The 13,826-nt window shown below is 42.4% G+C and overlaps 1 protein-coding gene across 5 annotated transcripts in view; it reads right to left on the bottom strand.

The window, feature by feature from the left end:
* LOC148836717 (traf2 and NCK-interacting protein kinase-like) overlaps window positions 1-13,826 on the bottom strand; it is a 119,296-nt gene that overhangs the window by 9,819 nt on the left and 95,651 nt on the right. For 2 of the 5 annotated variants that reach the window (XM_088912972.1, XM_088912975.1), the window contains 11 exons: window positions 13,259-13,423; window positions 12,117-12,362; window positions 11,543-11,646; window positions 11,069-11,220; window positions 9,631-9,725; window positions 6,061-6,239; window positions 5,615-5,726; window positions 3,747-3,914; window positions 1,444-1,546; window positions 831-1,001; window positions 156-299 (listed from right to left, as the gene is read on the bottom strand). In XM_088912972.1, coding sequence (XP_088769098.1) covers window positions 156-299; window positions 831-1,001; window positions 1,444-1,546; window positions 3,747-3,914; window positions 5,615-5,726; window positions 6,061-6,239; window positions 9,631-9,725; window positions 11,069-11,220; window positions 11,543-11,646; window positions 12,117-12,362; window positions 13,259-13,423 — 1,639 coding nt within the window. Of the gene's footprint in view, window positions 1-155; window positions 300-830; window positions 1,002-1,443; window positions 1,547-3,746; window positions 3,915-5,614; window positions 5,727-6,060; window positions 6,240-8,079; window positions 8,104-9,630; window positions 9,726-11,068; window positions 11,221-11,542; window positions 11,647-12,116; window positions 12,363-13,258; window positions 13,424-13,826 lie in introns of all 5 variants that reach the window. The other 3 variants (XM_088912973.1, XM_088912976.1, XM_088912977.1) reach the window with 2 other exon arrangements.

Below are 13,826 nucleotides of genomic sequence, written 5' to 3'. Positions count from 1 at the left end.
CTCTTTTATCACGCAACAATGAAAACATACAACTCTAAGTGTGTTGTCATACTAGAGACTGCTGTCTTTAATAGTTATAACTAATCTGAATAAAGGGCAAACTAAGAAGCCTGAGGGAGGGTTTAATTGGATTTTAATGCAGACTATTAGCATACCAGATATAGTCACCAGGACATTGAGCCCCTCCAAAACATCCATCTGCTGAAAGCGCCTCCTGTTGATAAGGCTGTAGACCTTTCCCTGTCCACTCCTGTCCAGCAGCATCAGTCCGTTCTCAGTGCCCACTAGCAGGTTCACCCCTGAGACAAACAAACACATGCTGCTACAGAACGCTCCCACCAGAGGGCACTATGGGCAGCCACTGAGGAACAGCAACCATGCTGTTTCGTAAACATGGCAATCTCCAGAGCCAGGCTTCTAGTCACACATTTTAAAAGATGAAACAACATAGGTGCTTGGAACAAGCCACAAGTGTTAATAAAATTAGGGAAAAAGCAGCATATTTTTTGGGTTTTCTCACTGAAGCTCAAGTCTTACTTTCTAACAAGAAGATACACTTTCCAAATAGAACCAATATATTGAAACCGATTAAACAAAATTGTAGTACATAAAAAGAAGATTATTTGGCTACTTTCTACTGCGAATGGACTTTTTTTGCAAGGTAAACTTTTCTTCCTGAAAACATTCCCAGCTTTTATTTAAAAGACGGCTTCTCCAAATTTCACACCGATTGAAAACTGAAACGCTTATTGAAGCGATTCACCTTTTCTCACACATGACTGGGTGCTATCAAGCAAATCTGAGCCTGGTGGTCCAGTAGCTAAACTCACCCCACAGAGCTGCACACAGGATCTCCGAGCTGAAACGCTTCTTGTACTTCCGGATCTCTGGGGTGTCGCTGTGCGGCCGAATGTTGGTGGGGTTCACATTCACCACCGAGATCTTCCGAGCTTCATTCAGCTTGGCCTGCTCCTGTCGGAGCAGCTCGTTGGCAAACAGAGCTGTCAAGTTCATAGTACACAATTACAGAGCTAATTCCAGGAGAACTACACATATTCAAGTAACTACACATTATTCCCGACAAACTAATACACAAGCGTTATGTAAGATAAAACCTGAACAAATAGTCAATATTCTTCCAGGGCATAGGTCTTCAAACATTGATATGATTGCTCAAGGATAAAAGATAAGGCTTCTACAAGCTGTTACATCTAACATGAGAGACAACTACACTTCCTTTCTGATGTCACTTCTGCTTAGACATGCTGGTTTTCCACTTCAACAGCACCATTTGTTCAAAAGCCAAAAGCATATTTTAAAATCTGAAACAGATCAAATTGCTATTAACTGGAATGTTGTCTGTTCCTCTGTGGCGGGTGACGGAACAGCTCCATGCTAATTTGTGCATTCGCCGTCCCTGGTTTCTGTCCGGCGCAGACTTACCTGCTGCCGAATTCTCGTCGTCATCATCGGTGGGAGATGTCTGATAAACCCGCGGGTCCACAAACGGGGTAAACGAGGCTTTCGACCCACTCCCGAGTCCATACTGTCAAACACAGTGTGTCTGGGGTTAAGACATTTTCTTCCTCGACCCTCATTTAGTTTTTTAAAATCAGGATTACAATCCAAAATCTTTTCAACCGTCTTTCCAACCCTGCTCCTGGAAAAACCCTCTTTTTTTTTAAAATACTGGACAATGTAATGAAGAGACTGAAAAGAAAGGACGCTGTCAGTACTTGTAGATCTATGTGGCTCCTTGCCCAAGATACAGTTCATCCAGACAACAGGGAAATAGCTTAATATGATTAATTCGCCATATATATATACAGTGGTGTGAAAAAGTGTTTGCCCCCTTCCTGATTTCTTATTTTTTTGGCATGTTTGTCACACTGAAATGTTTCAGATCATCAAACAAATTGAAATATTAGACAAAGATAACACAAGTAAACACAAAATGCAGTTTTTAAATGAAGGTTTTTATTATTAAGGGGAAAAAAAATCCAAACCTACATGGCCCTGTGTGAAAAAGTGATTGCCCCCTAAACCTAATAACTGGTTGGGCCACCCTTAGCAGCAACAACTGCAATCAAGCGTTTGCGATAACTGGCAATGAGTCTTTTACAGCGCTGTGGAGGAATTTTGGCCCACTCATCTTTGCAGAATTGTTGTAATTCAGCCACATTGGAGGGTTTTCGAGCCTTAACTGCTTTTTTAAGGTCATGCCACAACATCTCAATCGGATTCAGGTCAGGACTTAGACTAGGCCACTCCAAAGTCTTCATTTTGTTTTTCTTAAGCCATTCAGAGGTGGACTTGCTGGTGTGTTTTGGATCATTGTCCTGCTGCAGAACCCAAGTGCGCTTCAGCTTGAGGTCACGAACAGATGGCTGGACATTCTCCTTCAGGATTTTTTGGTAGACAGCAGAATTCATGGTTCCATTTACCACAGCAAGTCTTCCAGGTCCTGAAGCAGCAAAACAGCCCCAGACCATCACACTACCACCACCATATTTTACTGTTGGTATGATGTTCCTTTTCTGAAATGCTGTGTTACTTTTACACCAGATGTAATGGGACACACACCTTCCAAAAAGTTCAACTTTTGTCTCGTCAGTCCACAGAGTATTTTCCCAAAAGTCTTGGGGATCATCAAGTTGTTTTCTGGCAAAACTGAGATGAGCCTTTATGTTCTTTTTGCTCAGCAGTGGTTTTCGTCTTGGAACTCTGCCATGCAGGCCATTTTTGCCCAGTCTCTATCTTATGGTGGAGTCATGAACACTGACCTTAACTGAGGCAAGTGAAGCCTGCAGTTCTTTGGATGTTGTTGTGGGGTTTTTTGTGACCTCTTGGATGAGTCGTCGCTGCGCTCTTGGGGTAATTTTGGTCGGCCGGCCACTCCTGGGAAGGTTCACCACTGTTCCATGTTTTTGCCATTTGTGGATAATGGCTCTCACTGTGGTTCGCTGGAGTCCCAAAGCTTTAGAAATGGCTTTATAACCTTTTCCAGACTGATAAATCTCAATTACTCTGTTTCTCATTTGTTCCTGAATTTCTTTGGATCGCAGCATGATGTCTAGCTTTTGAGGATCTTTTGGTTTACTTCACTTTGTCAGGCAGGTCCTATTTAAGTGATTTCTTGATTGAGAACAGGTGTGGCAGTAATCAGGCCTGGGTGTGGCTAGAGAAATTGAACTCAGCTTTCCAAAGATGTGATAAACCACAGTTGATTTATGTTTTAACAGGGGGGGCAATCACTTTTTCACACAGGGCCATGTAGGTTTGGATTTTTTTTTCCCCCTTAATAATAAAAACCTTCATTTAAAAACTGCATTTTGTGTTTACTTGTGTTATCTTTGTCTAATATTTCAATTTGTTTGATGATCTGAAACATTTCAGTGTGACAAACATGCAAAAAAAAAGAAATCAGGAAGGGGGCAAACACTTTTTCACACCACTGTATGCACTCTTGACGTACAAGGTAAATAGCAGTATGTAACACAACATCATGAAATTGGACCACAGAGAGTTAAGGAAGTTGAAAGCTTTAAAAAAAACAAAAGATTTTTGCTCTAGCTCGCTGGGGCTATAAAAAAAACAAACAAACCAAAAACACCAATATGTAAACCAACACCCAAATGCAAGAAGCAAAACGCAGAAAAAACAAAAACAAATCACCCCACAGTCACGACAAAGAAGACAGGAGAAGATGGAAGGGGGTTCTGTCAGACGGCTTTACCATCACCTACTTCTGCGATGGAATCCAGATCTTGTGCATGCAGACTTGAAACCCGTCCCAGGGCCTCGGAGGGCGTACCCGAGGGGGAGTGGCTTTGCTGCACCAGATCGGGCAGATTGATGTGGCCCGCAAAGCCATTGCTATCGGTATGGCCAGAACGTTTTCTATCGCCCAACGTCTGCAGAAAGAATACAGGAAAGCGCTATTCTACACCAAGATCCAGCACACCCTACCCCGGCCATGCAGAACCTCGCAGGCAAGCTCTGTGATGGCGAGACGGACATATTAGAGGAAGCAGGTGGGACAAAGCGGGCCGGGGAGCCAGTCCTAATGAGCATGCTCACAGAGGATACCCCCCCTGCTTTTCTACCCTAGCTTCTTAATGAGGGTCACAAAGTGAGTTCCCACAAGACTTGTGTTGACCAACAAACTGAATTAATTCATATGCAAAAGCGTTACAGTACTGCCTGACAAGAAATGTCATGGAGAATTCAACTGGTAGCTGTATACCAATGGTAAAATGCGGTTTTCATACATCACTGTGAGCATGTGCAGAAAGGGGTTCACAGAAATAATGGGAAGAGATGCATGAAAACTCAAAAAAAACAGCAAAGCACACAAAACGCAGAATAATTTACAAGCCCTTTAACCTCAGCTAGTGCAAGAAAATGAGTGAGTCTCACAAAGAGACCAAAAGATGGATTGATTTAAAGGTTTGAAAGCTATTTCTTTTAGCAGATATAGAACACAACAGAGTACTGTTCTGTATATACATAAATGACGACTTGAAATAACTTGGTTATTTTGATTTATAACTCATCTACACAGAAATCTACTACATTTCATAACCTTTCTTTGATTTCACTTGACCAGAATTGCCACACGAGACATTTTCAAAAAATTTCCTCCCCAAAACATTTCTTGCTTGGGCCTAAAATAGAAAGTTCTTTTCAGCTGCTTTGTTTTTGTTTTGCACAGAATTTCCTACTTTTCCATCCTGATTCCATAAAATCCTGAATTTAAATTACATGAACATTTATGAAGGAATCTCCACAATTAAGGCAATGATTCTCTTTTTTTCTTGTTAGTCACAGGCAAAATTTGAAGGCACACGTTACTGGCACTTCCTGTTTAAAGTCTTTTAATCTTCACCACACCAGGATGAAGCAACTATTCAATACATTTTGAAAAGACTGAATTCATAAGTACAATTTCATACCCATTATTAGAGTTAAAAGACAGTTGCACATATAGTTATAGTACTACTTACAGTAGTCTTGATGGCTCAATCCACGTGTCCAGAAATCCTAACTGTACTGTGGGCATTCAGCACTACAGGACCCTGTATTAGGTCAAACTTACTAACATGTTTGGAATATTCTTTCTCTGTGGGGCTGGCTGATTTAATGACCTCTGTAAATGAATTATTCAGGTTAACATGGAGAAAGTGCTGCAATTAACTTTTTTTTTAAAAAATTGCAAGAGAGATGGAATTAGGGATTGTGTATGGGGCCAAACCTGCTCAAACTGCTGCAATTAACAAAAGAAGCTTGTGATTATATCTTCCACGGTGATTTTTTTTTCTCCACTGAAGAAAAACACCGATGGTAAGATAACACAATGAGAACAAGTTGTTCATCTGGCAGGACTCTTACCACTCACCGAGGGCAATGAATCCTAAAACGTGCCATGTGTCTTTACATTACCAGCCCGAGGCACATCTTTTATTTACGCAGCAGGCAGTTATTATCAGGCTACTTGCATTGCGGATGTGACTCTAAGGAGGCTGGGGCCGTGCTCCAAGCCCCGATCCAGCTGAATGTCTATTACCTGCAGCTCCCGTGGCAGAAACAGCGCCGGCCTTGTGGATGCTCTTACCTCTCTCATCATCAAGGTGTCATCCTTGGAGCCGTTGCCGTAGTTGTCTCCATGAGGATCTTCATGGCTTCCCATCATATACGAGTCACTGCTGCTGTGCACTGCAGACGGCCTGTTCAGGGAGAAAGACAGACTTCAGCCACATTTGTCCATTTGTATGGAGGAGGCCTGTTACTCCACGTGTGTAGGTCCCCCTTACACAATTGCAGGGCGTCCTGTAATTGAGCTCTGTGAAAATGCTGGTGTGTGAGGTAAGCCCTGAACCCAGGCTGAGTCTTGGCTGCACCCAGCGGATAGAACAGACAGAGGTCCTGCACTGGTTCCAAAGCCCTAGAGGCCTAGGAAGGGCAAAGTGAAGCCTTAAAAGAAGACTCACCTCGACTAAAGACACTAAAGAACATTCATGTCATTTTCCATTTGCAAATCCAATTCCAGTGAGCTCTTACATTATCCGGGGAATGTCGCTGACCGGAACAGTGCCATCGTGAGTCTCATTGTCAGCATCCTCTTCCTCGCTGCTCTCCGATTCCTCGCTGGAGGAGGAGTAATCGGTCACTTTGATGGGCGGGCGGTTTGTCTCGTCAATGCGCAACTCCCGCAGCTCCTTAGCCAGGGCAGTCAGGTCCTGCGAGGAAAAGGAGGAGAAGGCCTGAGGGAGGACGTTAGATGTGGTCAACGTACATCCACATGCGTTTCTTACATTGGTCGGACTGGGCACACTGAACAGTCGTTGACTTATAAGTTGTGTGCAATGCAGAGTGTCTTTTGGGGAACATAGAGTTTGGGAAAAGACACCAAGGGGATTAAAGTTTTGATAAAGGAGAATAAAGATCAATACAATACAACTCAGTACAGGCAGTAATTAATTTGAGGTCAAATTAATTATTACTTAAGTAACAACTTAAGTCTGTCAGATGTTTCAGGGAAAGTAAAAGACACCATTAGTGAAAACTAATGAAAAAATCCTCATTAATTTTCTCACGTTTTTAGCCTTTATTTTGCCTCAAGCTTACTATTTCCTTCAAACAATAGTTTTCATTTGATTAAATTCATTAAGAGGAAGACTACAATTTCCTAGGTCTTAATAGAACACAGCTATGTGGATTGTGCATTTCTGTTTTTTATTTTATTTAATATTCTTCGTATGGGATTTTATATGAGGTGCAAAATGAAGTTTCCATTAAAACAGATTAAGGACATTGAAATGTTGGTGGAGTCCTATATTTGCCTTGACTTGAGAACAACAAATTAATGACGTATGGGATACAGTCAAATATATGACATGCAATTACAATGCCTGATGCGTAATAATAATAATACATAAGAAATAAGGATGAGTATACGGTTAAATGACAGCCAGCACCATGTTACCCAGAAGATTCAGTCCACGGTTGTAGTATAAAGGTCCAGAAAAAACTAGATTATTCTACTTGCTTTCTCCTTACTGTGTACCACCAATATCATAGAGAGAAATCACTGTCAATAAGTTCCTCCTAAAGAGGTTCACACCATCTTTCATGACCAGTGATGATTCAGTGAACTAACTGCTTATGCAAGGCCCAGATTTTTCTTCCTCTTTGTAATAAAGTGTTTTTCTTCATGAGAATCAGTACTTTTTTTCCCAGGAGAGGGGAGTTCATGTTTATCATGCACCGCAGAGCACAAAGGGCACAAGAGCAGGAGCACAAGAGAATACTGCAGGCACCAAGCCTCTGACGGGAGGGGCTCTTCTGCAGGGGCGACTCATTCTATCACACAGCATGCAAGGGGGAGATCATACTCTCTCCGAGCACCAGTCTTACCATCTCCTCCTAGTGACCAGCACAGTCATCGGGTGGGAGGGAGTCAGGGAGAAAGAAACCCCATTGAAAAAACTATAAAACTCCACTCTTTTTCTGTAATGCTGAGGGGCTTTAGAGTTCACCCGAGGGACTGTCTTCGGAAAGGACAGCCTTCCAGCTGGAAGCATTTTTCAAAGACTTCAGACGTTTCATAAAACGCTGAAACTATATGCTCAGCTAAAATAGTTGTCAATTGGTTAAATTCTGAAAAGAGAACTATAGTGAAAAAAATTCTGAACATGAAAAGACCTGTTACTATGCTTGTACAGATGGTAAGCACAATGTACAGTATATACAGTATTTTAGACAGTTTTTTTTTGAAGAACGGATAACTACTGTTGGCCACACTTAAAAGGGACACTCGTGGCCTTCTCATGCCACACTTTCTGAGAAAATGGCTGTGCAGGCAAGTACAGTAAGTTAAAAGGCTAGCAAATAACATGGTTCATACTGTATGTACGCTGGATCAAAACCAAAACTACTTCACTTCTGTCTGAGCATCTGACCATGTAAGAAGGAAACAAGACTCGCCCCCCTTTCGATCTTCAAATGCGGTGGCATTCCACCTAGCAGCCTGAGTAGTGCCAGAGAGAGACAGAAATGAAGAGGAAATGTGACACTAACCTCATCTATGGCTTTCTTATAGCTCTGAGAGAAGGAAGGAGTCAGCGGTAGAGGAAATGGAGGACAGCAAAGGCAGAAGAAAAGGGAGCAGGTGAGAGAGAAAATGAAGACGGGTTAGTTCACAGCTACCGGCCAGAATCGTATTTACTTCTAAGGTATGGCCGTGCTTGCCCTCTTCAACACCACACGTCTCCAACATGAGACTGTGGTAGAGTCACTGTTAAGAATAAAGATGACAAACGAGGGACGGCCATTCAGCCCATTGTACTCATGTGGTAGCTAGTAGCTAACTGACACTCGAAGCGGTTTCTGGAAAGAAGGTATGAATTTCAATAACATTGATAGCTGGCTTGTACCAGACTCCTACATCCCTTTGTGTAAAAAAAGTGTCTCTTGATGTCAGTTTGTACAGTATCCTGTGCTGCAGCTAGAGTTCACCACCCTATATTCCACAAACTCAGTGTGTGTTTTGGCAACTAATAACACAAAGTATTTTTCCTTTAAAAAGCAGGACAGGAAAAATTTTTCAACTCTAAAAGGACATACAGACCACAACGCGGTAAAAGAATGCTACTATTCACCTAGCTTTACCGTATATATGCTTTGCAGTGCGCATGTGCACCTGCTTACTAACAGAGAAACTTTATCAGCAAATGTTTTTCAAGCATTGTTTAGAAAGAGATACACATTGGGATTCACAGTTTCAGTTACCAGAATCTAAATTTCTACGAATAGAAATATATAAATTATACCATTTGAAAAAGTTATCATATGGATCTCCTGTTTACATCAATAACAGCAAAAAATACTCTAAAAGATCTGAAACAAACACAAGACCAAATCAACAAAAATCTCCTATGTTGTAGTGCCCTTGGGGGCATTAGCAAAGCAGATAAAGGAGTAATAAGTACATGTACTTTCCTCAGAGAAAACTTTTAGAATGTCTTCTAACAGCCTGATAACAAAATGTTGGACTTTAATTTCAGTGTTTGAATTCTTCTCTTTAACCAATGTCAAAATGAAGCTGAATGACGTGCTGTGTTCTTATAGATAGGGATCCCTAATAACCTTGGCAGTCATTTCCCTGTCGTAGTTGTCTTTTAATCTTTTCCACAGGCAATCACACAATACTTAATTCTGTTCTTCCATCAGCTTACTTAGATAAAATCTACTTGTGCATATTTTCTTTTTGTCAAGCACACAACCCTTACATAAATGTATCTAGTACGCATGCTAGGACATGTAGACCCGTTACAAGCAGAAAACAAACAACCAGAATGCTAAATGTTAAACAAAGACAGTTGATAACAAATGGGTTTAGTAAAATGAAGTTAAGACTCGGTGATGAAACTGCACTTTGCATCCTTTGGAGCTGTGAAAAAGCACATCTATTTGTCAAACCTGATGAGTAATGTGGATGGATGTCAGAAATGTCGTTTTCAGCTGTTAAACTAGCACTTAGCCCCTGCTGATCCCCGACAGGCCTGTCAGGGGGTGGGCTTGAGAGTGACCGTGGGGAAGCTCGCTTTGGGATATTCTGGACTGACTCACAGCAGGTCTGCTCGGCCTGGTCACCTCTCGCTCCTCTGGCTTCCCCTTGGAGGACTCATGAGTCACCGCAGGGGTTCCTTCGGGCTTATTTGATCCTGTCAAAGAAACAATGGCAGGAAGAACGAAAAAATGAAAAAAGTTCCTGATTTTACAGAACTCTGGTACAGTATGCCCTCAGACAGTTTTTCCAGGCCTTTAGGAAGTGGGTGGTTTGTGAGTCCTACTCGTCAACATACTGGTTCTTTCTTGTTGGTTTTTTCCAGCACCTTGTTTCAGCAAAAATTAAATATAGCCATTAAAAATGTGCTTATATCCCTCCGAGCAGCCAATGATGCAGAGCCGCCATGTTTACTTTGGCAGCTGCTACAAAGGTTGCCATAGAGGCAGATCAGAAGCTAGCAACCGTTTTGTATGGATCACTGAATCCGTGAAACACTATGATCTACACCGGCAATTTTTCACACGCTCCATCACAAAATTAAAAGGAAAGCTTCCCCAGGTAATATTTCATGCTTAGGGATGAAAGCTTATAATATTATAAATATATTCCTTTATCCATCCCTTTTCCCACAAGAGCATCCCATTGAGCTCAAGGGCAAAACAGAACAGTTGAGCTTTTTCCTTTGGTAACACAACAGAAATATACAGGGTACACTGCCATTCATGTCGCCACCCAATGTGCAACGACCTAGATTTCACACTGCCTGCTGAGAAGACTTAGTGCCAGTTTGTCACTGAGAAAAACAGAGTGGTTTGATGGAAAGCAGACACCAAAATCAAGACATTTGTATGCTGACGCCTCAGAGTTGATGTTTGGGGTGCACTTGACAGCCACAAGATCGTGCTACGAGAAAGGGAGGGGCTCAAGCCAGCAGGAGCTCAAGAGTCTTGTTTTCATCAGGCCTTTTGCGGTCATTGAAATTCATCAGCACTTCATCACAAATATTCAAATCCACATCAGAAAAGAAATACTGATGTAACGCAGTATTGTCAGTTATGAGAAGCTGTAGCGTAGTTCCCAAGGAACCATGAAGAACTGTGAGTTCTTAGAGAATTATTAAAAAAACAAAACAAAACACTCCACAGAGGCCTATGGAGTTGATGAGAAACATTTATTTCTTCCCTCCTGAAAGTAAACTAACTACACATTGAACTTGACAAGTGTTCTATAAATTTAGAAGGGATACTGCTGGAAAATGTGTATACAGTATGTATTTCAGCAGATAAATTAATAAGAAACTTTAGAGATGTGCAACATTGTCTTTCTTTTCGTAAACGCTGGGATGTAACTATGCACCGGAAGGGGTGGAACAGAAAAGGCCTCAGTACAGTTATCTTACGGGCCCAACATTAGCATGTCAAACAAGAAACCGCCCCAGCGGACACCCCTGGCAGCAGTGCCCCCCGCGCAGGCCCGTCTGTGCAGGGACCCCCTTACCTCGGATGCGGTTCCTCTCGCTGGAGCCAGCCTGGGACCCCGGCTGCGACCCCCCCTGGGAGCTGGGGGTGCTGGAGCTGGAGGAGCTGCCGCTGCTGGTTCTCTGCAGCACCATCTCCAGGGCAACCTCGGCCTTCCGCAAATCCGGGTTACTGAATAAACACACGCGCACGGGCCGTGGCTTAATAACGGGGCAAACAAAAAGCCTCACAGCACGCCCGCCTTCTTTTTATTTAGATTTTCCATACGCCAGATTGAAGGTTACGAAAACAACAGCTGTTCGGTCAGCCTCAGAAAAGAAGAAGATGAATATTTATGAATAGTTTCAAATATTAATAAAGAATCTGCTTGCAGAGCATTACTGTACAGTACATTAGCTCTTTCTAAATTTAGTTTTTTTTTTAAAAAAAACAGGGTTTTTCACCTCTTTTGTTCTGTAATTTAAGTAACCAGTCTGCCCCTTCTTTCCGTTACCTGGCTTGGATAAGCGACCCGGCTCTGGTTCCCTGGCTACCTCCGTTACCAGGAGAGTTCTTCCTCACCAGCGCCGGAGAGATGGATGTTGTTCTCTGGGGCACCTGCAAACACCCCCCATAAAGACAGAAGAACAAATCTGAAGCGCAGGCACATTAAAAGCAAATGTAAAAAATGGATACGTTTTTTTAGAAACTGTCTTGCAAATTAATACAGCCCTTCATTGCTCTTTTCAGTGTTTCATGTGGCTGACCTAAGTATTTAAATAGTTAATACACATCTGCTGGTTCAGCGCACACATTCATTTTGCATTTTTGTTTAAAGATAACCTGTATTCTTTTGGGTTTTCATTAATGCTTACATGCAGTTACACGTGATCTTAAACTCATACAGTATATGGGCTGCTGGGTACTGCCCGACTGCCCTCAGCAGTTCATCTCTGCGTTCACATCAACACTCGAGTACATAGTGCCACATGACTACTGCACTTTACACATACCTGTTTTATCATAGATATTTTTAAGAATGCTGACTACAAGAAAGCTTAAGCCTGCGCACTCCCCTGCCCTCTGACCTTGGGTGGAATGTCTTCCTCCTGCCTGAGCCAGGAGCTGCGGTCGAACTTGTCTTCCCGGCTGGCGATGCGTGGAGGCAGGGGGGGTGTCTCAGAGGTGGGGTCCGAGTTCTGCCGAGGCATCTCTGGCCGGTGGGAGATTATACCCTCCTGGAAGGCGGAAACGCCCTTAGCTGACTGGTCGTGCAGGGACTGGGAGCCTGTCATGGACGATCCGTGGGATTTCACAGGGACCAGGTGTGCCATCTGCGCCAGGGAGGGAGAAACTGAATAAAACTGACAATGTCCTGGAGCACATCAATCACAGTCACATGGCAAGTAAATGACCTACAGTACAATATGCTGTTCTAATCAGCTTCTGACCTCCTGGGACTGAACTTTCCATGACATGAGATGCACCCAAGGAATGACAACAGAGAACAACATGTATAAGTGTTATAGTTATGAAAGGTTTTTTTCTATATTACTGATAATTTTTTTTTACCAATATGTGTTGCATTATAGAATTCACATCCCTTAAAGGGCAACTGCAGTCCCAATTTCAAGGACTGGTAATTAAATCTTGGTAACTAATTTGTCTTAATTCAGAGTTAAGCACCAAATCATGACCTTTGTGAAAGTACTGTATGGTCACCATGTTACCACGAGTGAAACCGAGGATTGCACGAATTGTGACTTAAACTGGCCCTTCCTGCCCACTAGTCACTGTGATGACTAATGTAATGTGATGTACCGGGGAATAAGTACAAGTTGTGCAGCAGATATTTCAGCTCAGTAATGTTCCAATCTGATCAGCATGCAGAGTTAACAAGTAGTACTTGTCTGCTAAACCGTCTCAAAGTCGAGAGCAATATTTCTATTGGATTAAAAGAGATGTATTCACAATGCCTTTTTACAATGTAATAAGGCAGCAACACATCACCAGAAGTCCTGTTGCCTCCTTCTGAATCACAGAACATGGCGCTGTACATACCTGGAAATTGTCTATTTTGTCTTGTAAATTGGAGATTTTACATGTTACTGTGTACATTTTACTTTCATTGTGATTTGAAATGCACTTGCAAATTCTTCAAGGTAAGAAGGCAGAGTTTTGCACAGATAAGGAAGCTGAGCTTTCTCCACAGTGCACAATCCTGGGGTACCTGAGGCTCCACCGGACGATGCATAGGTGGGGTTCTGGCAGGCTGGATTCCACTGCTGCTGAAAGATTCAGAGCGGGGTGGCAGAGAGGGGTCAGAGATCCTGTTGGTTACTTTGTGCTGCATCCCTGGAGAGCTCTGCCGGTTCAGCTTTGAGCGTTCTTCCACCTGCAAATTCCCAGTCAGGAAGCCTATTAGACCAGGTGCATGACACAAACCTCACCCATTCCTACCCCCATTGACCTGTCCCCCCCCCCCTTCCAGCCAGACAGCTTTCCCAGTACAACAGTGACCATCAGAGTGCCTAATGCACAGCAAACTAAACCAACATCTGTTTGACATCTGGAAATTCTTAAGTGCCTGCAGGTACTATAAAAAGTTATTTCTATGTGAAATGAAAATGTCTGCTTACGTATTAGAAAAATATATGCCTTATATAAGGAAAGATATGAAAGAAATTTTTAAAATGCTTTTCAAATATTAGAGGGTTATTGTAAAAGCATGAGTGGATTTCTAAAATAAACATTTGCAAATCTTTGCAAAGAAAGTTAGTTTCCCACATTTCTTATTG

The sequence above is a fragment of the Atractosteus spatula genome, chromosome 4 (genome assembly GCF_055471065.1).
Source record: "Atractosteus spatula isolate fAtrSpa1 chromosome 4, fAtrSpa1.hap1, whole genome shotgun sequence".
Taxonomy (NCBI): Eukaryota; Metazoa; Chordata; class Actinopteri; order Semionotiformes; family Lepisosteidae; genus Atractosteus; species Atractosteus spatula.
This window is presented reverse-complemented; position numbering and strand designations above follow the sequence as displayed.